At 37.6% G+C, this 26,954-nt stretch overlaps 1 protein-coding gene across 1 annotated transcript in view; it reads left to right on the top strand.

The window, feature by feature from the left end:
- The window catches only part of LOC131078987 (fructose-bisphosphate aldolase-lysine N-methyltransferase, chloroplastic), a 137,515-nt gene that overhangs the window by 46,439 nt on the left and 64,122 nt on the right, over positions 1-26,954 (top strand). The window contains exon 6 of the mRNA XM_058016851.2: positions 5,841-5,948. Within this exon, the coding sequence (XP_057872834.2) occupies positions 5,841-5,948 (108 nt within the window). The remainder of the gene's footprint in view (positions 1-5,840; positions 5,949-26,954) is intronic.

Genomic DNA, 26,954 nt, shown 5'->3' on the forward strand with positions numbered 1-26,954 from the left:
TTTAAGCAAAACCTTCTAAACTTTGAAGTAGCAAAGATGAAAATAACAAAATTGCAGAGCCGAAACCCTTGTTCGCACTGCAAGCAGAAGAATGAAGTGCATCATGCTTATCCCCCAATTTCCTTATGTATTTCGAAAACACGTTTTTCTTCTTGATATGCCCTAATACCAGGCGAAAACCCCCAAATCCGCCCCAAGAATCATGCAGAATTCCTTTATACCCTTCACGTGTTTGCATTTTTTTTTGTTTCCTGGAGAAGCTTTGCCGTTCACACTTCTTGCCCAATAGAAATATCTTCTATCTTTCATATCGATATTGAATGAAGTGTAAATAAAATATTAAGTCCTTGTTTCTTTCAATGCTCGATAAGAATTTATGTCTATTCCTTTCAAAAAGCACGATAAAGATTGTATATCAAGGTTGGACTTGAAGCTTTCTTGGACATGCGAGGGAGAGGGCGAACTTCTTATCTTGTCAATCTTCTCTTTGTTTTAATTTTCTATCATCTGCTTGGGCGAACTTGGAGTATGTTTTGCCAAGGCGGACTTGGCATGTGTTTGGCACATATTTTTCATGCCTAGGCGGACTTTGGATAGTCTTTGCCATCTCCAACTTGTTTTAATCTTCCATGTCAAGACTTTGAGGAGTTCTTGCCACCTTTCATTTGACCAAGGCAGACTTTACATTGCTTGTGCCATGGCAGAGTTGAAAGGAGCTTAGCCATCTTATTTTGATCTTGTTTTATTTTGCTTTTATCCTTCTCTAGAGGGCGGACTTGGAATGTGCCATGCCAACTTCAATGTGCTTTCCCAAGCTTGCTTTACATCCTTAGTTTGTTCATCTTCATATTTGCCTTTGGCGGACTTTGATCATCTTGTTTTGCTTTTCCAAGGGCGGACTTGGAAGAGTCTTAGCCATGTTTAACTTGTGCTTTAATCCTTGGCGGACTTTGGAGGTCTTTTTCCATTTTCACCATCTTCACTTGGGCGGACTTTGATAGTCTCTTTCCACACTTGCCTAGGTAGAATTTGGAGGTGTCTAACCAAGGACGGACTTTATGCCTTGTTAGCTATTTCAACTTTTCCCCTTGGGTAGACTTGGAAGAGTCTTGGACAAGTTTGTCTCTTGCTTTTCTTCATGGCGGAGTTGGAAGGGTCTTGGACAAGTTTGTCTTGCGCTTTAGCACATCATGCATGCTCTTCCATGGGCGGGCTTGGAAGAGTCTCGGACATCTTCATCTTGTGCCATGGTAGGGCGGACTTGGAAGGAGTCTTGCCAAGGCAGACTTGGAAGGGTCTTTGCCATGTCTCTCATGTCTAGCTTAAGCTTAACCATATGTAGGAGTTTGCTTCACTTTTGACAGGAGTTAGTTAACTGATGGTAGGAGTCTGCTGATGCTTGGACATTTTGTCTTGGCTTGAGTTTATCTTTTCTTTGCCATGCCAACTTGGAAGATATTATACCAAGGCGAACTGTGAAGCTTGTTGGACATGTTCAAGGCGGAATTGAAAGGTCTCATGCCAAGGCGGACTTGGCTTACATCACGTCATGTCTTGCTTCCATGCTTGGTTTGAGGATATCATGCCATATGCCTTGGGCGAATTTTCATCTGGACAGCCATGTGCCATCCATTTGATCAATTTCCAATGTTATTTTTAAATTTGATTAGCCATGATGCCATCCGGACGTGCCATTTTCATTTTTGATCTTCTGGAACAAAACCCTAGGTTCTTGCTTTTTACACTTCAAGATGTGATTTTTCCATTCTGAAGGCATGGGTAGCAGTAATATGGCTGGAGGATCAAAACCCTAATTTTGGAAAAAAGCAGAAAAAGAAAAGCCCTGCTTTTTGCACTTGGAGGCAAAATTTCTCGAATCTGAAGACATGGGCAGGACTGAAATGATCCGAGGAACAAAACCCTAATCTTAGAAAAAAGAAATTTTTTTGAAGCCCTGCTTTTTATACTTAGAGACAAGATTTTCAAATTCCGATAACATGGGCAGAGATGAAATGACCTGAGGAACAAAAACAATGTGCCACTTTCAAAAAAGCAGAAAAAAGCAAAAAAACATTTTTTTTTTCTAAAAATAGAAAGTTGTCAGAAATGACCCAAACCAATTGCGATCCTCATCCTTCAAACCTTTAAAGTACTTTGACAACACTCATACATGATTCTGAACATGATTTCTAAACTTGGCTCGGGATGACTTCAGAAACTCAAACTCAAAACTCTCTCAGAAAATGGACTTATGAAACTGTAGAGCTAGGACAAAAGCCCTAAAAGCGAAAACAAAGGGGGTCCCCATCTGCGGTGGGGCGATGTGTGAATTAGGTCACAACAGGAATCTAGACCTAGAGTTTTTTGGCGAGATGCTAACTCTGTAATATGCAGCCCTGTTTTGTCTTTGTTTATTTTTTTTTTGTTTTGTAATGTGTTTGCAATAGTTTTGAAATGACAAATAAAGTGCAGATAACAGAAATATTTGCAGCTAACTAATTTCTCAGAAACTTGACAATATTCAGATAATTAAAGAGTTGAAAATTCTAGATTTTTATTGAGTTGAATATACAAAATTTCTCAAAACTATGAGCTACCTAGATCATAAAATGACATTACATATCTGATTCCACATACCCACTAAATGCAGCAATTAATAGCTGGTTCTGTTCATAAAATATGCAATCTGGCTCACTGAAATGGATGCCACACCCCCTAGGTTGACCTTCTTTGGCTAAACTAAAGTCATCTCTGTGTTCTCCAGACCTGAGCAACCCAAAACAACAGGATAAAGTCTCCAAACCCTAGCAGATGAAGTCACTAGAAACTCATCATCCCTCTACACATGTACGACCAGCAATGGCAATGGTACGACCAGCACAAAACAAGATAATAATAGCTCCAACTTTCCTCACTGTTGGTGTTGGAAATAAGCCACACCTGGACCAACGATGGACTGGTCCAAAAGGGGCCAGTAGCTCAGTGGTAGAGCACTCCAGCAGTGTATGGAAGGTCCTAGGTTCGAGTCCTAGCTGGTCCATGTCTCAACGTGGTATCAGAGCTAGGTCCAGGCTAGGAGCCCCTAGCACACGAGAGGTGTGGCTTAAGGGGGGGTGTTGGTGTTGGAAATAAGCCACACCCGGACCGACGATGGACTGGTCCAAAAGGGGCCAGTAGCTCAGTGGTAGAGCACTCCAGCAGCGTATGGAAGGTCCTAGGTTCGAGTCCTAGCTGGTCCATGTCTCAACACTCACACCCAATCTGCAAACTGAAAATAAGCCTCCAAAAAACTGCAACTATAAACTAAGAAGATGCATATAAAATGAATCACCATGAAAGCTCTAGTGTGTTTCCTGAATTAAAAAACCAAGTAATCCTCTAGATTGTGTCTTTCAACAACGTGGAGAATGTTGCCTGCAAGGGTTTTCGTTCTCACAAACCTGAGAACAACAATTTCCTCTAGAAGCACAAGCAATATCAAATATCCAATATTCACATGAGAAATGAGCTCCTCGAAACTGCTTTTATAGCTCTCCCAGGAAAATTGACCCCCTTCACTTTTTTCTTTTAATTTAATAAAACTCACTTTTTAATCCTCCAATGTAGCATCCAAATATAAAAAGGTTCCATTCATTTAAAATAAATCACCTTTCACTTTGTAACTGGCCCTTATAGTCCCTTTACTTAATTAATAAAATAATTATAAAGTTAATATTTAATTTAACTTTATTTATTAATAACTTATTTTTATTTTATTTAAAACCATTGGACTATATAAAATGCTGAGATAATCATCAAAATTGAGCCCATTGACAATACTAAAAATAGTAACCCTATCAATTGGCTTAGTCAGTGCTCAAAACTGACTTACTAAAAATAGTAAGTATTGGAAGACTAACCCAAAATCACTTCCGAAAAGGCATTATGATCATAATAACGGTGGGAACTCAACTAAACATCAAATAAACTGCTGGAAAGACTGCCTCCAAAGTTCCCTAACTCTTACTCATTAGTCTATCGGAACCAAACTGAATAGGCTAACGGTCCACTGACTCAACTGGTTAGGAAGGGGGCATTACAAACTCCTAGTTGTTTTTAACTAACCAAACTGGGAAGATGAAATATGACATAAATTTGAAAATTAAATTTAAGCATCTACTCTCTTGCCACTACCACTATAGGTAGGACAGATATAGGTATTTCCTTCCTTCCATGGGTAGCCTTAGGCCTTGCTTCCATCCTTCCGCAATAGTTACGAATAATGAGCCAATCTTCCTAATAAACTATAATGGAGAAGGGGTTTCAAATCCTGCTTCCATCTTTCCAGTATTGCAATGAGTATAAAATAAATATCTAGATCCCCATATCTATTGACATGTCTCACAATTCGTACCTATTGGGATAAGTAATCTGACCTTTCAAAATATCTCATCCCCAAGTCTATCTAGTCCCTACCAGTAGTGGGTTACCCATACCTACTAGAACAGTATACGGTTACCTTACCTACTACAGTAAAGGTAGACAGTGTTACTACTGTCTACTACCAGTAGGATATATAATCAGATCTCATCTATCTATCTATCTATCTATTTATCTATATATATATATATCAGTAGGATATATAATCAGATCTCATCTATCTATCTATCTATCTATTTATCTATATATATATATATATCAGTAGGATATATAATCAGATCTCATCTATCTATCTATATATATATGAGTGGATTTGCTGGACACAATTAATTAATTCTAATAGTTATTATTATCCGTTGTTCCCTGTTCTTTTGAATTCTTCAAAGTGGGCACGTAATTGGCTACCCTACCTGGCAATAGATATAACCCTCCCTGGTAAATAATTTGCAATATTTTAATGTCTGTGATTTTTTGCTTCCAGCATATTTCCATCAGTAGAGTTTAGCAAAAATAAAAGCTAGTGGCTTTCATGAGTTATACATTTTTGTTTGTCATTCTCTTCTATTTGATTCAATCATGAAAAGTCGCTAAGGAGTGGACATAAAGACATTTTGTTTTGGGCAGAAGCCTTTCCTCTTTTTTAAATTCCTGTTTTTTCAAATTTTTAATAAGAGCAAGCTCTTCTGCTTTGGTGCAGTCCTTTGAGTTATGTTATCTTTTATTTATATGAAGGGAAAAGAACAAGTATAAAACATCTTGCAACTTTCTCACTCACCTTTGACCACCAGATCTGTCACTATGTTTCCTATCATCCTGATATGTTATATGAGATCTCAATATTCTCTGTTTCCATGTTAAATTCCAAAATAATATTTTTTATTTGTTAGTCATTTAACCGGCTATTTTGATTGCTTTCAGTACCTAACATTGATTTCCCTTTCACCTAAAGCTTTCCTCATCCCTTTTAACTAGCCATTCATATTCCTCTTAAGATAGCCTTTGCATTGTCTTATTATTTGTATCCAATTCCATGTGGACTGAAGGTATCATAAAGGTTGTTCATCATCATCTCTAATGAACCTCCTCATGCTAATCCTTGATTTTCCTTTTGCAGCTTCATCAATTTGAGCTAAACCCTAACTCTAGGAGATTTCATCCACACACCCTCAGGTGTTTTCAGCTTACTTCCACCAAATCCATTATCAGCTAATGCTGAACTGTATGATTATTTTTTTGCATTTGTTACTATGTATCGGATGTATGATATTTATTATCTGATGTACGTGAGCTTTGAAAAGAAAATAAACATAATGAACACAATTTTTGTGTTATACTTTTTGTAGATATAATGATATCCTTTTGAAGCCATCTTTGAGGGAAAAAAACAAATTTAAGCTATGCTAATTTTCATATCCTTGCAGGTATTTTGGACTGAGGAGGAATTAGAGATGATTCGACAAAGTGCTGTCCATCGTGAGACAATGCACCGTAAAGGAAGCATTAAAAAGGAATTTGGTGCAGTTCAACAAGTTCGTTATAAACTTTGATTCATTTTCACTTTGGGATTATCTTTTAAGCTCTATAGAGTATAGACCAATTCTGAATTTGGTGCATTTAGATGGAATCATATTTCAAAGATCTAAATTTCTTTGAACGCCTCTTGTTCTCGAAATGAATATGATATAATTTTGAGTTTTGAAATGCTATTAGTCTTCTTTCCTGGGATGAATTAATAAGTCTAACTATTTACAAATTTCACCCACAAAATCTATTAATCTGCCAGTGAATTTTCCCCTTTATAAAGAGATTACATCTTTGTATATGTTTTTAGCTTGTGTTCTTTCTTTGCTTTACTAAATTATGAGTTTACTTTTCCTTTACATACCCAATCTTTGAAGTCCTTTAGATTAACCAGTTTTTTCGATAATTTGTAAATTATTCAATCACATATTTAACGTACAAATACTCGTTGCTTGTGACAAGAAAGTTTTTTTTTCATGCATACCTATATATATTTAGAGAACCTTTGAAGCACACTATATTTTCTCCTATTCATGCTTGCATTAAGATCTAGAAGAGAACTATTACATAATATCCTTGATTTTAGGATTCACAATTGAAGGCCTTCTTTGCCATGTGCCAATCAAAGAACATCAAACATTTGATGTTAATCAAAAGGATGGCATGTTGAACTAGGAAGCATGAACCTTGTAATGTCCCTTTATATGGCCTTTGTAGTTTTCTTTCGAAGACTCCCACTTCCTTGGAGAGCGCCATTCTTTTGGGTCAAAATTTTGATAGTGGTAGTGAATTATGGAGATGAAAGAATGTTTCAAGGCATGGTAGAAATTCATTTTTGGTCTATTATAACATTTCCAGTAACTATGGTTGGATGTGTGAAAAATAATTTAATAATTAAATAATTATATATTTAGTTATCAAAAAAGAAAAAATTAAAAGATGACTTATGTTAATTATAGTATTATTATTTGAAAATTGATTTTAAAATATAATTTTTGGAAAGCTCCATAGGGGATTATAAAATGAGGTTGAGGAGACTCATTTGAGCATTTTTGGCATTTGATATTTTCTAGAAACCTCAGTTGTGCAGTTAAGCAGATTTCTACCACCTAGGACGAAAACCCTACAGTGAAGATTGGTTTTGAGAGTGAAAGATCTTCCCTAGCCTATATGGCCATGGTTCATTCATGCGGAGTAAGAATTTGAGTTGTAGCAATGCATCTTTCTGGGTTCGACGAAATCACATGTACAAATTTGTTGCAAAATACAAATTTGTAAAGAAAAGATAATCTTCAATCAGATTGGTTTATTTATATTATGAGCTTGTACCAAATTGGCTACCACTTTCCATATGTAATGAAGGCCGCCTAAATTCAAGATGTCTGGTGTTATATTGGATGTTGTGGGGGAGTCACCACATAAGCAATCTATATTTTGGAAGTATTGAATTAACAACAGGCTGGTTGCCAATATTTGGAATATTTGTGCTAGCTAAATAGAAATAAATACTCAAACAGGTGGACGTTGTAGGTGAAAAGAGTCCCACACCACATATGCTCATCACCTTGTTTGAAGATTTAATGCAAAAGCTACATCTCTTGCCACCTGGAAAGGGAATACCTACCGATTCATTGAAGTTTTTAAGCATTCCCAAGGAGGGCGTATTATTTTTTTGGAGGTGTGGACAATGGTTTGACTATCGTTGAATGAACAAGGGGCAAATGTTTGAGGTGCAACATTATCTGTAGGGGTCATGGGTAAAAGAAAGAAGGTCAGAGTGAGGGTGTCAATATTTGGAAGTAGATTCAATCCTTATAAAAGGGTTTCATGGAGTTTATATAGCACCTGTGGAAGGGCATGGAGTTGTGTTGTGACGTATTCACACATCGCCCCATTGCAAATGGGGACCCCTACTTTTTTGCTTTCTAGGGTTTGTTTCCTTGGTCTTTTAGGCTCTTGTCTATTAGCCTTTGCATTTGGAGAGTTGTCAGAAGGATTATTAAGATAATAGGCTCTGCTTGAGTTAAGGTGGGTCAGTAGCTGGTCCAGGTCAGGGTCTCTTTGAAAGCCTTCCTTAGGTTAAGTTTTGCCCTTGTTGCTAGGTTATGTCTTGTCTGAGTTTAAGGAAGTCAATGAAGCTTTGTGAGTGAATATCATCTTTGAGGGTTTGAGTTTGATCAAATTGATGAATGATGAAGTCCTAGGCATGGATTGATGTGAAGCTGACCTATTTATCCTTTGGGCACGCCTTGGGAAAGCTTTGACCTGGAGAGTTTGATGAAAAGGTCAAGATTTGAACCTAAAATTCATCAATTTCGCTCCTAACCCTTCCAAAGGGTCCAGAGCGAAATTCTAGGATAGGTCCTATCCTTCCAAGGGTACTTGGGCGAAATGGTTCAAATGTCCTTGTAATCCAAATTCTTGAGCCAAGAACTGCTCAAGGTGGTTTGTTAGAGGTAAGAGCAATGTGATTGAGGTAGAAGTTTGGATGTTTGAGTGGTACCTAAGGCAAATTCACAAATTTCACTCTTGACCCTTCCAAAGGGTCTAGAGCGAAATCTCCCTAGGACTAAGATTTCACCTAAGTCATTGAATGGTTGGGTTAATTTGCAAGACCATGGAAGGAAATAGATCAAAGATCAAGCCTAAGGCAAAGTCAAGTGGAAAACAAGTTGAATTGAGCCTAGAAGAGAAATTTCGGTCCTGATCCTTCCAAAGGGTCTAGAGCGAATTCCTCCATAAGGCATTCTACCTTGCCCAAAACTATGAACCAATCCTTGTCCCAGACATTTTTGAAGGCAAAGCACTTGTTTGGATAAGGAAATGTTGGAGATGAAGTCAAGGTTTGAGCCTAAATGTGAATTTTGCCCCTGACCCTTCCATATTTTCTCCTTGTGTGACGTCAAAACCTTAGTTCCTATGGCATGGTTGAGGGCACAATGGTATGTATTTGCCTTGCAAGGTGGATTGGAGTAAAGGAAATGATGAGATTAGGCCAAAATACAAATTTCGCTCCTAACCCTTCCAAAGGGTCCAGAGCGAAATTCTCAAAGCCCCCTTTTTCTCCCAATTTTGTGTTAAGCCAAATGTTGATGGGGGTGAATTGAACTTGAAGATATCCCCAAGCATGCATTTGAATGAGTAGTGATCTCAAAATATGAAGAGTTTGTCCAAAAATGTGAATTTCGCTCCTGACCCTTCCAAAGGGTCCAGAGCGAAATTCTTTAAAACATCTAATTTGCTCATATTTGAGATCTAGATTTGCTTTCCTAAGGCATTGGTGGAGAGAAGATTATTATATACTTGCCTTGAGAAGTAATTTGGAGCAAGCAAGGGATGAAATTGAGTCTTAATCATGAATTTCGCTCCTGACCCTTCCAAAGGGTCCAGAGCAAAATCCTTTGAAATCCCTATTTTCTCCTTGTTTGAGCTGGGCAAAGAGGCTAATTGTGTGATCATGATGGGGGGAGGTTTGAAGGGTTAAGTTCAGGATTGTGAAATGATGAAAATGTGAGGTAAATTGAACAATATAGCAAAAATTGTTCCTGACCCTTCCAAAGGGTCTAGAGCAAATTTTCATAAGATCCTCCTCCTTGTTTCAAATTTGGACCAATTTTGTGCGTTGGAGCCTTAGTTAGATCGTTATCATGCCTTGGAAGTGTAAAAGTATTGTAATTTCCAATTTAATGAACAGGTTATATGCAGGATGGTGTATTTTAATTTTGATATTATGAGTATGACACTAATATTGCTATCTTTCTTTTACTGTAGGTTAGGAGGATGAACATGTATCGATTTCAATGTCATCTCCTTTGGTTTGAATAATGTATAAGTAGTAGGATGGCCACGATCAAGTGGCACCTTGATCGGACATGTCTTTTAGACATGTCCGACCAAGATGTCACTTGGTCGTGACCCTTACTAACATTAACCGATCCATAACTAATCGGTGCTACAAACATTAATGTATCAGTATAATGATAACAATGCTTATACTCGATAATGAATCGTTTAGTGCTTATGAACATACCCGATGGTGAATCGGTATCACTGTTAATGATAACAACGCTTTATAAACACATCCGATCATGAATCGGTATTTGTTAATTGTTTCAGATAAAACATACCCAATAATGAATCGGTATCAAGCATATAATAATGGATCAATATAAAGTAAATAACAATTACGGTTAGCATTATATGCTATCGGTTTAATACCCCGATAGCATATTAATGCCGATTCATATATGAATCGACATTAATATGCTATCGGGTTAGTAGCCTAATAGCCCTTTAGATTGACGCTTAAGAGAGTTAAGTAGATCGTCAATCTAATCCATCATTATCCAATATCAATATCATAATTATGATCAATGTTATAGTCTGATAAACATAAAGCATGAATGAGTAAACTAATAATAGAGTAGAGAGTTAGGAGAGTCTTATCTTGCAGAAGCTACTAATGCATTAACACTCCCTCTTAGCTTTTGGAAGATAGATAAAGTAACCTGCATCACATTTCTTTTCATAATGTCAGTCTCCAAGAATATATATCATCTATACATATGATATGAAGTATCATCAGGACATAGGATACAAATATAAGATTTTACTCTAAGTAGGTATCACCCAATCATGTGATATAAAGGATTAATCATTTTATTATAACAAAATATCACCTAGACATGTGATATTAGTATTGCCTAAACACGCAACACTGAGGATAAACATATGAGAATGGTTAAATTCTCATCTTATCCATATTGTGATATGTGCACAAACATTTTATTCAAATGTTTTATCACAACACCATCATGGCACATCCATGACATACCAGAGATCCAACATGATAACTGGTTTGAGAATCATAAGATTGTCACCTTATGATGTCTGCATACAAGTGTTCATAATCCGAGAAATCGTCACCTCTTAGATATGAACACAGGGGGTAAAACCCATATTGTCTCAACATGACAAAAGAAGTTTTAGATTTTCAACATCTTATTTACAAAGCATATTACCTTTCTATCATACCTAAACCTTTTCTGAAGTGATCAACCTTCACTCTGGAAAGTGGTTTGGTCAGAATATCTGCAGTCTGATCTCCCGTACTAACATATTCTAATTTGATCACATTTTTGTCTACCATGTCTCGTACATAATGGTATGGGATCTCAATATGTTTGGATCTATCATGGAATACTGGATTCACTGAAAGTTTTATGCAACTTTGATTGTCGCAATGGATGATTGTAGGTTTCATCAGATTACCAAACAATCCCACAAGCAACTTTCTAAGCCACACTGCTTCTCGGGCAGCCATGGAGGCTGCAATGTATTCGGCCTCGGTGGAGCTTTGCGCTACAGAAGACTGCTTTTTGCTGATCCAGGATATCATGGCTGATCCCAAACTGAAGCAACACCCAGAGGTGCTTTTCCGATCAGTCACACTTCCAGCCCAATCTGAATCTGAGAATCCGTGTAGATTAAGATCAATTTTCTTATACTTTAGACCAAGATTTAAGGTGCCTTGTAGATATCTCATAATGTGTTTTATTGCTACCAGGTGTATCTCCTTTGGCTCACACATAAACTGACTCAAGGCATTTACTGCATAGCAGATATTTGGTCTTGTATTTACCAGATACATAAGAGACCCAATCATTTGCCTGTATAGAGTGGGGTCAGTAGAAGGTGATTCTGCTGCTGCTTCTTTGAGTTTATGAAGATTGGTCTCCATTGGAGAGGTCATAGGTCTGCAGTTGAGCATTCCAAATCTCTTCAGGATGTCTAATGTATACTTGCCTTGGTTTAGAACAATGTTATCAGGATTCTGCCATACTTCCAACCCTAGGAAATAATGAAGGAATTTCAAGTCCTTCATATCAAATTCTTTGGATAGCTCTTTCTTGCATTGATCTATAAGGTGATCTTCTCCAAAGATTAATAAGTCATCAACATATAAAATTATTATTAGCATATCACCTTTATTCTGTTTGTAGTAGAGATTAGGATCTGCATCATTTTTAGAGAAGCCTAGTATTGATAGATATGTGTCAATTCTTTCATACCAGACCCTGGGAGCCTGTTTGAGCCCATATAGAGCTTTCTTGAGTCTGCACACATGAGATTTTGCATGATGGATCTCAAACCCTTCAGGTTGCTCTAGGTATACTTCTTCAGATATCTCTCCATCAAGAAAAGCTGTCTTTACATCCATTTGATGTACCTTCCATCCCTTAGCTGTTGCAATGGCTAGTACAACCCTGACTGAGGTATATCTGGCTACAGGAGCAAATGTTTCTTCATAGTCTATTCTTCCTTTTGAGAAAATCCTCTGGCTACAAATCTTGCCTTTTATTTTTCAATGCTGCCATCTGCTGCATGTTTGATCTTGAAAAGCCATTTAGAAGAAACAACAGACTTCTTAGTTGGCCTGGGAACAATTTCCCATACATCATTTTTCATTATGGATTGATACTCTTCAGACATAGCATCCTTCCATACTTGATGTTTAAGGGCATCTATCACATTGTCAGGTTCGTTTTTAGATAGATCATTCATAAGAGCAACATAGCTAGTAAATTCATTAGGTCTTTTGCTTTCTTTGAAGGTTCCAGAAGGAGTGCAAACCTTTGAGCTTCTTCTACTGTTTTGGTGGCCCATAGTGGTCTTTTCTTGAGATTTCTAGGTGAGTTTTCATTTTCATTTTCAGTTTCATCTAGATTCTCCCTCTAAAACTCAAGAGCAAGATTTTCATCTAAGTTGGAGGTAGGTACATAGATTTCAGGTTCTATGAAGTTCTGAGCTCTTTTGAAAGCTAGATCCTCTTCAAATATTACATCCCTACTTAGTTCAATATTTCTTTGACCAGGTACATAGATTCTGTAGGCTTTGGAGGTTTCACTATATCCTACAAGTAATCCTCTTTTTCCAGAAGGCTCTAGTTTTAGTCTCTTTTCTTTAGGTATATGGATATAGACAGGGCATCCAAATATCCTAAGGTGGCTAATATCAGGCTTAATCTTAGTGAATACTTCTTTAGGAGTTTTGTCCTCAAGATGGGAGTGAGGGCACTTGTTCTGTATATATACAACGGTGCTGGATGCTTCAGCCCAGAGATTTGTGTTAAGGTTTTGATCTAGGATCATGGCCCTGTCAGCTTCAACTATGGTCCTATTTTTCCTTTCCGCTACCCCATTTTGTTGAGGGTTATAAGGTATAGTAAGCTCCCTCTTAATCCCATTATCTCTACAAAATTCTTTAAATGAATATGATGTGTATTCTCCCCCATTGTCGGTTCTTAGGGTTTTAACTTTGTTTCCTGAGTGGTTTTCAGTTAGTGATTTAAATTCTTTAAATCTAGAGAGGATCTCTTCTGATTCTTTACTTTTCAGAAAGTAGATCCAAGTCTTCCTAGAGTAGTAATCAACAAATATTACATAATACAAGAATCCCCCTAGAGAGGATACGGACATAGGTCCGCATACATTAGAATGAACTAATTCTAGAATTTTGCTAGTTTTCCTAGTATTATTTTGGAATGCACCTTTGGTATTCTTACCTAGGGCACATCCTTTGCATGCCCCTGAATGATCTTGCTTTAACTTGGGTAGACCTGTGACAAGGTTTCCCATTGAAGATAAAGCCCCCTAAAATTCAGATGACCTAATATTCTATGCCAAACTTCATTTGCATTAGTGGCTTCATGGATTAGGGCTAGATTAGGTTCCGTGCACAGTTCATACAAATAGCCTCGTCTCTGTCCAATAGTCATTGCCTTCTTGATGGAGGAGTTCTTTGACCAAGCCAATACTTTGTTGTCCATGAATGTCACTCTGTATCCGTTATCTTCTAGTGCCGATATAGAGACTAGATTTCTTTTGATACCAGGGACATATAGTACTCCTTCAAGCCGCAGGGTTATGCTTGTCTTCAATTTTGATGGTGTAGGTTCCTACTCCTCTGACTGGATGTGTGGAGTCATCTCCGATGGTTACGTCCCCATCACTCTCCTCTATCATGGAATCAAGTACTTCTCTAAACCCAGTGATGTGCCTGGATGAACCACTGTCAATCACCCATGAGTTGATTTTGTTAGAAGCTTGACTTGTGAGTGCTGAGTAGAATACGTATTTCCCGGAGTCATCTTCCCTTTTAGTCTTTCCTGCTTTAACAAATGTAGCATGTTTCTTTGTTCTTTCCGGGCATTTTGGAACGAAGTGTCCGAACTGATCACATCTGTAACATTGAATGTGAGATAAGTCCTTCTTTGAAGTATTCTTGCCTTGACGACCTTTTCTCTTTCTAAACTGCCTTTTCTTGTTATGCTTGGTGGAGTTGGTGTTTAGAACTTATAGGTCTTCATCTATATTCTTGTGTTTCATTCCCATCTTGTTCAATCTTGATTCTTCTTGGAGACAGTCATCCCTTAATCTTTCAAACTTGGGATATTTGGACCTTGCACTGATGCCTTGGACGAATGTGCTCCATCCACTAGGCAACCCATCTAAAGCAATAAGTGTCAACTCTTTGCTTTGGATCTCATAGTCTAGAGTTGCAAGTTCATCTTTTAGAACTGATATCCGCATAAAGTAGGCGTTGATTGTCTCCCCTTTGTTCATGGTGATGTGATTTATTTCTCGTTTTAATGCTAGAGTTCGACTTGCATTTGATATCTCAAATGTGCTTTCATGAGCTTTGAACATTTTATAGGCTGTCTGATGTTTTCTTATGATGGGCATTATGTTGTTTCTCACCCCATCAACTATTATTTTTATTGCCTTTTCATTTCCCTCAATCCATGCTGATTTGTCAGGTTCATTTTCGGGTTGATCATTTTTGGTTTGAACAAATGAATCCACTTTGTTCTCCTTTAAGATCATTTGAATTCTGAATTTCCAGGCTGAAAAATCATCGCCACCTCCGAGTCTGTCTTCGAATCTGATAGCACTGGCCATTTGAAGAAATGTGATGTAGTATATAAACTTGTTCTTAAATTTGTTTCACGAAATTAAATAGCCTCAAGTTCGATCAACTTGGCTCTGATACCATGTAAAAGTATTGTAATTTCCAATTTAATGAACAGGTTATATGCAGGATGGTGTATTTTAATTTTGATATTATGACTATGACACTAATATTGCTATCTTTCTTTTACTGCAGGTTAGGAGGATGAACATGTATCGATTTCAATGTCATCTCCTTTGGTTTGAATAATGTATAAGTAGTAGGATGGCCACGATCAAGTGGCACCTTGATCGGACGTGTCTTTTAGACATGTCCGACCAAGATGTCACTTGGTCGTGACCCTTACTAACATTAACCGATCCATAACTAATCGGTGCTACAAACATTAATGTATCGGTATAATGATAACAATGCTTATACCCGATAATGAATCGTTTAATGCTTATGAACATACCCGATGGTGAATCGGTATCACTGTTAATGATAACAACGCTTTATAAACACATCCGATCATGAATCGGTATTTGTTAATTGTTTCAGATAAAACATACCCGATAATGAATCGATATCAAGCATATAATAATGGATCAATATAAAGTGAACAATAACAATTACGGTTAGCATTATATGCTATCGGGTTAATACCCCGATAGCATATTAATGCCGATTCATATATGAATCGACATTAATATGCTATCGGGTTAGTAGCCCGATAGCCCTTTAGATTGACGCTTAACATAGTTAAGTAGATCGTCAATCTAATCCATCATTATCCAATATCAATATCATAATTATGATCAATGTTATAGTCTGATAAACATAAAGCATGAATGAGTAAACTAATAACAGAGTAGAGAGTTAGGAGAGTCTTATCTTGCAGAAGCTACTAATGCATTAACTGGAAGCAACTAAAGATTGAGGAAATGGGAGATTTGAGTCTAAAAAGCAAAAATCGCTCCTGACCCTTCCAAAGGGTCCAAATCGAAATTCCCAAAACCACCTTTTTCTCCCATTTTTGTGTCAGACCTAACATTGATCAGGGTTGATTGAGCTTAAAGGTATCCCTAGGTATCCATTTGACAAAGTTGTGATCTCAAAATATGAGGATTTTGTCCAAGAATGTGAATTTCGCTCTTGACCGAAATTCTTTATAGGTCCTGTCCCTGGAGAGGATCCTGAGCGAATTTCATTCTAGTGCCTTCTTATTGATGATTTAAGGTAAGAAATGCCATGTTAAGATAAATATATTATGTATGCTTAATCATCTTTCGGTTTGTTTTGCAGATGGAGGAGGATCAGGCTTTGACAAAGGCGACCTATTCCAGTCCCATCATCATCAAGGACACTTCGAATGCATGGAGAACTTAAAGTTTTCGAGAAAAGCATTGGGAGATTTCATGTGTTCAAGGAGTTCCAAGCTATCCTCAAAGACTTCATTGTACCATATGGAGAAGCCACAAGATATCAAAAGAAGGATCTTATATAACTTCAAAGCAACATGAGCTACCAGAGGAGGAGTGACTTGACCGTTAGGAGGCCTCATCAAACACATGGGAGTGAAGGAAGTACATCATTCATCACATCAAAGACAGAGGAGGATCAACCAAGACATAAACGTCAGACAAGGTGGCATCCCAGTCACTATTCCTCCCAGATTGGTCCACCTCAACATGTCCAAATTCAATGTACTTGACTCATCAGTGATGGCGCAAACTTCGATATACCTACCCTTGTTTCCTATTGGTTCTCAAATATTGAATGTAATTTTCTCATTGGCTAAAGGAGTTTGTTATAACAAACCCTAATTAGGGTTTCCATCTTGTAATCCTAGCCATTGATTATAAATCAATCAAAGCCATTGAATTGTAAAGAGCTCCCTATATAAAGCTTTGGCTCTTCATTTGTAAAGGTTAATAGTTAGAGAATAGTCAACAGATGGAATAACATAGCAATTAGAGTAGATTAGGAAGAGAAGGCAAGAAATTGTTGCCTTGATTGTAAATGAACTCCATTTTATTGAAGTTATGGTGAAATGTGTTGTTTCTTTGCAATATGCATGGTCTCTTGTTGAATCTTCATTTTAGATGACAGATAATTAGACTGAATGAAGGAAGTTATTGAATGCACTCGCGTGGAATCCGCCTAGTCCAAACCACTAGCCTCTTGTTGACTGTAAGTGCGCCCTGCGTGGTCAACTGACATAGAATGAGCTTAACCTCAAGTTGTTACGCGCCTATTGTTCATGCATTAGCTTGAATGGTGATCAATGTCTGATGGTGTACGATTTGAATATATTTGAAGCATCCCTTAGAAGATCGCACTGAGTTGGTGTTAAATTGTTTAGCCTGATGGTGAGACCCAACCTAGTAGGATTCCACCTAGTCGTTCATCTATAGCCTTGCATTCTACGTCCCAGAATAGATTCTTTAAATCCTATGCTTTTGCCATTTCTTTATCTTCCAGCTAGTAGATAGGATTCAATTTTCAACAGATTAAATGCTTAGGCAGTTGAATGTAAGTCCCCTTGTGATTCCAGCATAATCACATCAAACCAAATTGAGCTTATCCACATGTAGAGACCCTACATATAAGAACCTTGGAGTTGCCTCGATTGATCCTTAGGTGAAATCTTCAGCAGTCGGGAAAACTTTGTTCAAGAGAGGATAAGATACCTTGGTATTTTATTCTGTGTTCGCATGTGCATAAAAAACACATCAACAAGTTGCTAGAAGCATAACAATAAAAATAAGGAAATTAGTGTTCATTTCGCAAGTCACTTGGGTGACTCTTCAATTTGGAGTCCATTGCTGTTCACACTCTCACATAAATCAATATTTTTTGCAAATATTTTCAGTCAATTGTGAGGTTAGAAATAAAGCTTTCTTTCCTCATGTAATTCTGAATTCTGATCAGCAGTATTAAAATACATTATCAACTCAATAAGAAGTTTTCCAATTGTTTGATGCAATCTCTCCATGACATCTTTGATTTTTGTGTGGTGGATTTATGATTTATATAAATATTTGTTGCTGTTTAAATTGTTGCATCTGGAAATACTTTGTAATACATGGCATGCCAAGTGTTTGACGAAATGTCTATAAGTTAGAATCAGCAATATTGCATGTTTAGAGCAAAATTTTTGTGGTAAGATTGTTACAAACCTTTAAGGATGAAAACAAGAAGATAATTTTTGAGGCCACTAGAACATCATTGAGGACTGTGAGTCCTCATACGCACTGAGATTATTAAATTGTGTGTAGATTAGATCCCTTAATGCAATGACAAAATAGAAGACGCACTAGCTATGCTAGCATCTGCAGCCAAATTACATACTGGTAGTAGTTAAAGAACTTTAGTCTAGGGCAAAATGAAGACCTCTTAGAAGTTGCATTCAAAGTAAGACATCTCTTGGTGATCATGTCAAAAGGAAACACTAAGTTTGAACTCTTAAAACATTCATATCCATTGAGGTCAGAAATGGATCATGAAAATCATCAAAATTTAGTTGATTTGAGTTAATTGGTTTAGTTCTTAGTTCATGCAACCAAAGAAGGGCTCCATTCATGCATTTAACCTTATTAAGATAAAATTGGGCAAGGTAGAGATGTATTTGCTCATCCCACTAAAGAAGTGGAAGAACTATAAGTGCTCTCCCCAAGGAATAAGTGGAAGTGTCGTATTTGCTCATCATTAAATAAGTGAAAGTTTTGTAATTAAACTCTGTGGAATAAGCATGAAGTCTCCCTGTGGTCATTGTATTGCACACTTTGTTGAATAAGCATTGAAGTGATCTTTTCTTCCAGGTATTGCATAGCACTCCACTGAAGAAGTGAGCTTGGACGGCTTACTGCCTAGTGCATTTTCTTTCAAGTTGTTGCATTCTAGATAGTTCGTGTGGTCCTATACATTGTATGCTCTTACCTTGCCCATCTCGGGAATTGGGTAATCAAAAAGTGATAAGGAAATTGCATTGTATCTTATTTTCCTTTGGAAATTTTCAAAAAAGATTTGGGGTGTTTACTATACCTTTCTGGTACATTTTCTTCATCATTTTCCTTAGGATCAACTTGCTGTTCCCAATTTTGATATTTTCATTCATCATCATAAACCAGCTCTATGTAATGAACTTGGCCTTTCCCAAGCCATCTATGACCAAGAACGCAAAGCTCCTTACATGTGAAGCTTAATTTCTTCCTCAATTCATTTTTGGCTTCAAGAATGTTTCCAATGGAGGCATCAACAATAATTTGTTTAATAAGCTATTTAAAAAAAATTGAAAACATGGATAAGCATTGTTGGCACAAAATGGTTGTTGAGGAGGAATTAGATTGTAGGAAGAAGTCTTGGATGAAACAAAAAAAACAAGTGGATGAGTGAATGGGATGTTAATTTGCATGAATGTCCCAATACTAATCAAGAGATAAAAAGGCTTGTTTTTGAAAAAAAATAGGACTCCCATTGGACAAAACAAATTTGTTGAAAGAAAGCACACTATGTTAAAGAATTCAACCCCACGCGGGAGCATGATGAGAAAGGCTATTTGAGGGTTACAATTAAGGGAAAGGCTAGACTTTTAGTTGCACAATTGAGAATTGGTTCACACCATTGTAGATGGTAGACAGGTAGATGGACAGTGCCCAAGGAAGACTAGGAAGAAAGAACTTGTATTTTCTGCAACAATGGGGTGGTCGAAACTGAATGGCACTCCATCATGGAATGTGCAGCATATGAATATATTTGTACTCAATATGAAAACAATTTGAAGGTGGTTAGTCTAAGTGAGCTATTTAGGCTTCACAAAATTGTTGGCTTCTTGATCAAGATTCATAATAGAAGAGTCAACGTCAAAAAGGACTTGAAAATGGTTAAGGTTTCGACTTGTGGTCTCTTAGACTGATGTTCTTGTGGACGTTATTAAAATTTCTCCTTTCATTCATTCATCCAACTTTGGTGGTAAACTCTTTGATTGGTGGTAAGTTTTCTGAGATAGTTTTTTAAATGGTAAACTCTTCTTCTAAAACTTGTTCTTGGGAAGACTAGATTCGAGAGTTAGAGCCCTCTTACTTGCCTTCTGTAGAGATATAGGCTCCAAGACTTTGAGCAAGCCCCTTAAATTCAATGTCAATCCTTCTATGGACAACATAACCAATCTTCTTTTTGTGACATCAGGGACCAAAATAACAATTTTTTCGAAATCAATAATGTAACTTTCGATAGTGCCACATTGTTTGAGTTGGGCCAACTCACGAAAATGCACCTCTTGGTCCTTTCTATAGAATCTCTCCAATTTCTTACCTAACTCATCATTTGAGTTTATGAGAGCATGGTCGTGAGTAACTATCCCATGGAACCACCACTTTGGGCAACTCCTTCAATATCAAGAGTTGCAACTTTAGTGGCTTCATCCTCCATCATAGATCCAAGGACAAGTATGTGTCCAACTTTTGAATCCATACATGAGCTTTGTTGAGTTTTGGAACTCTATTCTTGTCTAGTCCCACTTATAGATCTCTTTTGATTCATGAACTGATTTAGGGATAGCTCATTATGGATGTCTCAGTGGAAGAGATTGTACTTGCATAGTGTGAAATAATTTCATCAACTATTGGCACTTCAACTTCTGGCCTATGGAATTCTTCTCTTCTGATATAGGTTGGTTGAAATGGCCTAACTGTAGAATCCATAGTGGTTTTAGTGGACTGATTTACATTGTTTGCATGTTGATTTGTATTTCTGGATGTAATTTCCTCACCATTTTGTTGTTGGGGTATGCTCATATGTTGGTCCATTTTGTAATCAGATAGGCCATCATGTTCATCATTACATCAAGTTTTCTTTCTGTCCTCTAGTCAGCAGTTTCACCCATTTCAATCTCTTTGCCTTTATCTCTATGTTACCACGAGATGTGTCTCCTACTCCTTGAGACACGTACCGGAGACGTCTCCGGAAACTTCCCGATGCACAGGTCATTTAGATTGGCTATGGTACCAGCAATGTAAGCAATTTTAATTTCAATTTTTGTTCAATTTTAAATTTAACGTTAAACTTTACCACTGTTCTTGTTTTCAAAGTTCCATGTCATGATATTTTTTGGAAATTATTAAATTATATTTTAGAAGAATTTGGCATCTAGAAGTAACCCTGTCTCCTATTTTTGAAATTAGTCGTACCAGTACCAGTACCAGTCTCTGGGTAACCTTTCTTTATCTGCTTTGTTCTGATCAACTACCCTTAGATCACCTTCTAACGTCTGATTTTCAATACCGTCTTCAAGAATCAAGAATTGACTACTGGTTGAATTTTGAGAAAACTGATACTATTTTCTGAATTCTCTGTAGCATTATCTTTTTTCTGTGACTTGCTTGAGATGACAATTGTTTCATGTCTAGATTAGCTAAAAAATCATAGGCTGACAAGATCACCAGCTTTGATACCATTGTAACAACCCACCCTATTTTTTTATTTTTATTTTTGCAATATAAATATGTAAATGCAACGTCTTCATCACTTTCAATCACCAAAATCATAGAGTGGGCGAGGTGAGAGCATATGGTGCCTCCAACCATATAGCTAATCTAAATGACATGGCAAGCCGACTGGATTATGTAGGCGGCAGAGCCAGCTTTGATCTATACCTCTTGGGCGGATTGTGTAGGATGACATATAGGCGACAGAGCTAGCCTTATCAATACTTCTTTGGTGGAGTGCATGAATGTAATGCAAGCCATCAACACAATGCCTAAGCTTGACTCAGAGAAAAATGGTTGATAATGCTAGCCTGTTCAATGCAAAAATGGGTTGAATGATATGCTATAAGGGTTGGTGGTAAACAGTCCAACTTACAATATGAAATGCATACTAGGATAATCCATCAACAATATAACCATCCAAAGTTTACAAAATTGATATGAAATGCATAACAATAAATACAAGTGCTGCAACACGATAAAATATTATTTTGATCAGATCTGTAACACAAGTGCAAATACACAAATTAGCCCAAAATCACTATCAAATCATGAATATCATGCTCCTCACCAACTGCAGATTGAATATATGTGTTGCAACATGCAAGTTTACTTTGATATAGACTTCCTTACACACTACAAGCAATCCAATAGTGATATTTCTGATCTTTGTGAGTGCTTCACACTGAAAATCAATGGTAGAAACGCCCGAACAACAAGGTAAACACTCAGAAATTCATTACCAGCATCCCCAGTACGCCTATGAACACATATAAACTGAAATACTTCATGAAATCATTCCAAAATGACCCCCAAACACTCATAAGTTAATTGATACCACATAGATATTCATATGAACTCAAACTAAATGTAGGTCTGATACAAAGCATAAGACTGCTGGTACAGTAGGTGCATTATCATTAATAACTTAGAATATTCACCAAAATCCACCTTGTTTGGAGTTTGCAGCAACAAATAACCTTTAGGTGCCTCAATACAAAGCATTATGAGCACACAAGGCGGTTCAAATCCAAACATCCACGCCCTCTCCCACATGGCACGACCCTCTCAATTGGTGTGTAAGGCTCAAAAAGCACCTTGATTTCTCTCCACCAACTGGTACATCCTACAAGATATTGTTGATAGTGAAAAGCACACAGAAAATACTGAGAAGGGGGGGGGGGAGGCGATGGATCAGTATTTTAAACTTTTTAATAACATGCAAAAATTATCATATCCACATATTCAATTCTATTGAGTAATTCTCAGACATAGACTCCATACCCTCCTTATTCCACCACTTCACGAATTCTGATGTCTTTCACAGTGGACACACATCTACCCATTTCAATATGGCTCAACCCGATTTATAGGAAGTCTTGCTCAGAACAAAAATCTCGTGCTCAGTGACAAACCCAGATGCAATTCATATCTGCCAATATGAAGAGTCAGCTAAAGTCCAAAAATTGCAGCACAAAGAACCAATTCCCACGATATATTTTAATCAAAAAAATTAACCACCACTTCAATCTCTTTAATGTAGCTTCGGCCAAAAATATATTTCAAACCCACAATCTACACTCCATAATTTAAAATAAAAAATAAAAAATAAAAAAACGACAATTCACATCATAGATGGCACTGCCCAGGCATATTGACTTTTGACTTTTTGGTGAACCAAAATCCTTTCAACAGTGTGTCATTAAGATCCATGACTTCACTACCATAACAGTAATTGATCACAACTTCCGAAAACATAGCTCACGATCTCTATAACAAAAGCGACAGTCAATGTCTTAAAGACAAAACCGTTACACACATCTAATGCCAACCCAAAATAATAGATGTTTCACTATCTGCCAAACACAGAATCAGAAATTACACCACTTCAACATATCACAAGTCATAGCCGACATACTCCCACAACCTTAAAAAATGCAAGAGCTCAAGATAGAACCTATCGCATACTTTTAAAAAGAGAATACGTTCAGACTTATTTATTAAAACATTTTATTTGGTTGCACCCATTAAATTCAGACCATTGTGAGTTGGAAATTCAAACTGTGATGTGTCAAACAAGTAGACAAGCTGGCAGGTGACATGGACAAGCATCCAGCTCAAGCTGACAACCAAGAAGATCAACCACACAGCCCAAGTAGCTCAACTAGAAAACCAAGTAGCTCAACTAGACAGGCAAGTAGCTCAAGCAAGTAGACAACTAGCTCAACCAGGTAGGCAAGTAGCTCAAGCGAGAAGACAAGAAGCTTAACCAGGTAGGCAAGGCAAGTAGCTTAACCAAGTAGGCAAGAGGCTGATGCATGCAACCACACATCCAAGTAGCTCAAGTAGTGTTGATGTGTCTTTTGTACACGACCAAACACAGAATAAAATACCTAAAGGTACCTTATCCTCTCTTGAATAAAGCTTCCTCGAATGCTGAAGATCTCGCTGAAGGATCAATTGGAGTAGCTCCAAGGTTTTGATTGTAGGTTCTCTACGTGTGGATAAGCTCTTGCGGTATGATGTGATTTTGCTGGAATCACAAGGGGACTTACATTTGATGACTTGAGCGTCTGATTTGCTTTGGATATCACTGGAACGTGGGTCTTTACTGATCCTTGATTTTTAAAAAAGGGAAAAGGATAAGGGTTGGAGAAGGATCTAATTCTAACACTAAGAATGTAGGAGCAATGGATGACCTTTGATTAAACTTTAACTAAGTCTTGCTTTGACATGCTAGGATCATCTCTACAAGGTTAGTGTGATTGTCTAAGGAAAGCTTTATGATGTTCAGGTCACCGCTACAAGCATAGACACCGTCAGGTTGATGCATATCAATGAAGAAGTGATAATTGAAGTTAAGCTTAAGCTGAATGATTCCAGTTGACTACACAAGGCAAGTTTGCAATCAACAAACCGCTAGTAGTATGGATATGCAAATTTCACCATTGATCATACAAATTTCACCATTGATCATACAAATTTCTTCCATTCATCTAATAACATGAAATTAAATTTGAGAAGTATAGAGACCATGCAAATTGTAGAATCAACACATAGAATTCACCATTCCTTCAATGAAGTTTACATGTCTTTTGCAACAATCTCTTGGCAACAATCTTTGCCTTCTTTTTCTACTCTACTCTAAAATGCTATCTACTATTGAGCTACTAATTATTGACTATCTCTCTTTTGCTAACTCCTAACTATTCTTTGACTATTAACCCTTACAAATGAGGAGCCAAGGCTTTATATAGAGAGCCCTTTACAAATTGATGGCTCTGATTGACTTAGAATCAATGGCTAGGATTAAAGGATAGAAACCCTAATTGGGGTTTGTTATAACAAACTTCCTTAGCCAATGAGAAAATTACATTCCAGGAGTGAGGACCAATAGGAAGCAGGGGTAGCTACACCGAAGTTTGTGCCGTCCCCGACGAGTCAGGTACATTGAATCTGGACATGCTGAGGTGGACCAATCCAACTGGAGGAAAAATGAATGGGATGCCACCTTGTCTGACGTCTGTGTCTTGGTTGATCTCTTTTCTGTCTTTTGACGCGATGAATGATGTACCTCCTTGACTCCCATATGCTTGATGAGGCTTCCTCATTGTCATGTGTTCTTTCTTTGGTAGCATACCTCGCCTTGAAGTGTCATTCTTCTCTGTCATCATGTGGTAGAATGAGGTCTTGAGGCTAGCATGCAACTCCTCGAACACTTAAAGTCTTCCAACGCTTCAAAACACCTTGAGTCCTTTATGCATCTGGGACGTCCTTGATGGTGATGGGCTTAGATCAGGTCGTCCTTGTGTTGGCCTGATTTTCTTCCACCTGCAAAACAAACCAAAAGATGATTAAGTACACATGATATATTTATCGCACATAGCATTTTCTACCTTAAATCATCAACAAAAAGGCATTAGAATGAAATTCTCTCAAATTCCTCCCCAGGGACAGGCCCTATAAGAATTTTGCTCTGGACCCTTTGGAAGGGTTAGGAGCGAAATTTGCTATTTTGCTCAATTTAGACATCATCTCCTTGCCTTGAACTTCTCTTGACCATTGAATCGCTTTCTCCTGAAGACATCATTGATTTGACCTCCAAAAAGACCAAAAAAGAGGATTTCGCTTTGGACCTTGGCCAAGGACAGGACCTATAAGGAATTTCGCTCTGGACCCTTTGGAAGGGTCAGGAGCGAAATTCACATTTTAGGACAAAATCTTCACATTTTGTGACCACAACTTGCTCAAATGCATGTCTAAGGATGCCTTTAATCTCAATCAACACTAGGTTTGATGCAAAATTGGAGCAAAATAGAGATTTTAAGGATTTCGCTCTGGACCCTTTGGAAGGGTCAGGAGCGAAATTATTCCTTAGGCTCAAATTCTATCATTTCTCTACTCCAAAATGCCTCCCAAGACAAGCACATGCTAGCCCTCTCTCCACCAAGGCCTGGGAATCCATCTCTTAATCTCAATCATGGGCAAACTAGGTGATTTTGGGAATTTCGCTTTGGACCCTTTGGAAGGGTCAGGAGCGAAATTCTTGATTTGCTTGTTTTCCTTCACCTAGTTTCATTCTTCATACATTACTTTCCTTTGACTCTCCCTTTTGGATCCCCCTTTCACGAAGACAACACTTGTTTGACCTCAAAAAGGCCTGAAAGGAGAATTTCGCTAAAAACCATGGCCAAGGACAGGACCTATAGAGAATTTCGCTTTGGACCCTTTGGAAGGGTCAATAGCGAAATTCAAGTTTTAGCTCAATTCCTTCACATTTGGTGGTCACAAGCTATTCAAAGGCATGCCTAGGGGTATCTCCATTCGTAATTCACCTTGATCCACACTTGGCTTGACACAAAATTGGGAGAAAAAGGAGATTTTGGGAATTTCGTTCTGGACCCTTTGGAAGGGTCAGAAACGAAATTCATGTCTTGAGCTCATTTCTTCATTTTTTCAACTCCAAACTACCTCAAAAGGCAAGGACACATCACTTCACTTCCATCCACGCCATAAAAACCAAGGATTTGACCACCTCCAAAGGGAAAATAGGTGTTTTCAAGAATTTCGCTCTAGACCCTTTGGAAGGGTCAGGAGCGAAATTCATGATTTAGGACAAAATCCTTCACTTCTTCACTTCTAATCACTTCCTAAGGCAAAAAACATGTCAATCCACTTCCAAATATGCCCAAGGAACTACGATGTTGGTCCAAACAAGGAAGAAAATGAGGTTTATGGAGAATTTCGCTTTCGCTCTGGACCCTTTGGAAGGGTCAGGAGCGAAATTCCCAATCTTGGACAAAATCCTCACTTTTCAATGCTTTCATTCACTTCCTAAGGCAAGAACATGTCCATTTACCCCCACTATGTCCAAGGAACAAGGCTTTTAGTCTAAACAAGGAAGAAAATGAGGTTTATGGAGAATTTCGCTCTGGACCCTTTGGAAGGGTCAGGAGCGAAATTTCCATTCTAGGTTGATTTTCACCATTTCATCACCTCAAACCTTCTTTCAAAGGCTATAACACCTCAAGGTCACTCCAACCATGCCTTAGAAGTCCAAAACTTGGCCATGACAAG

Source organism: Cryptomeria japonica, chromosome 11 (genome assembly GCF_030272615.1).
Source record: "Cryptomeria japonica chromosome 11, Sugi_1.0, whole genome shotgun sequence".
NCBI classification, from domain to species: Eukaryota; Viridiplantae; Streptophyta; class Pinopsida; order Cupressales; family Cupressaceae; genus Cryptomeria; species Cryptomeria japonica.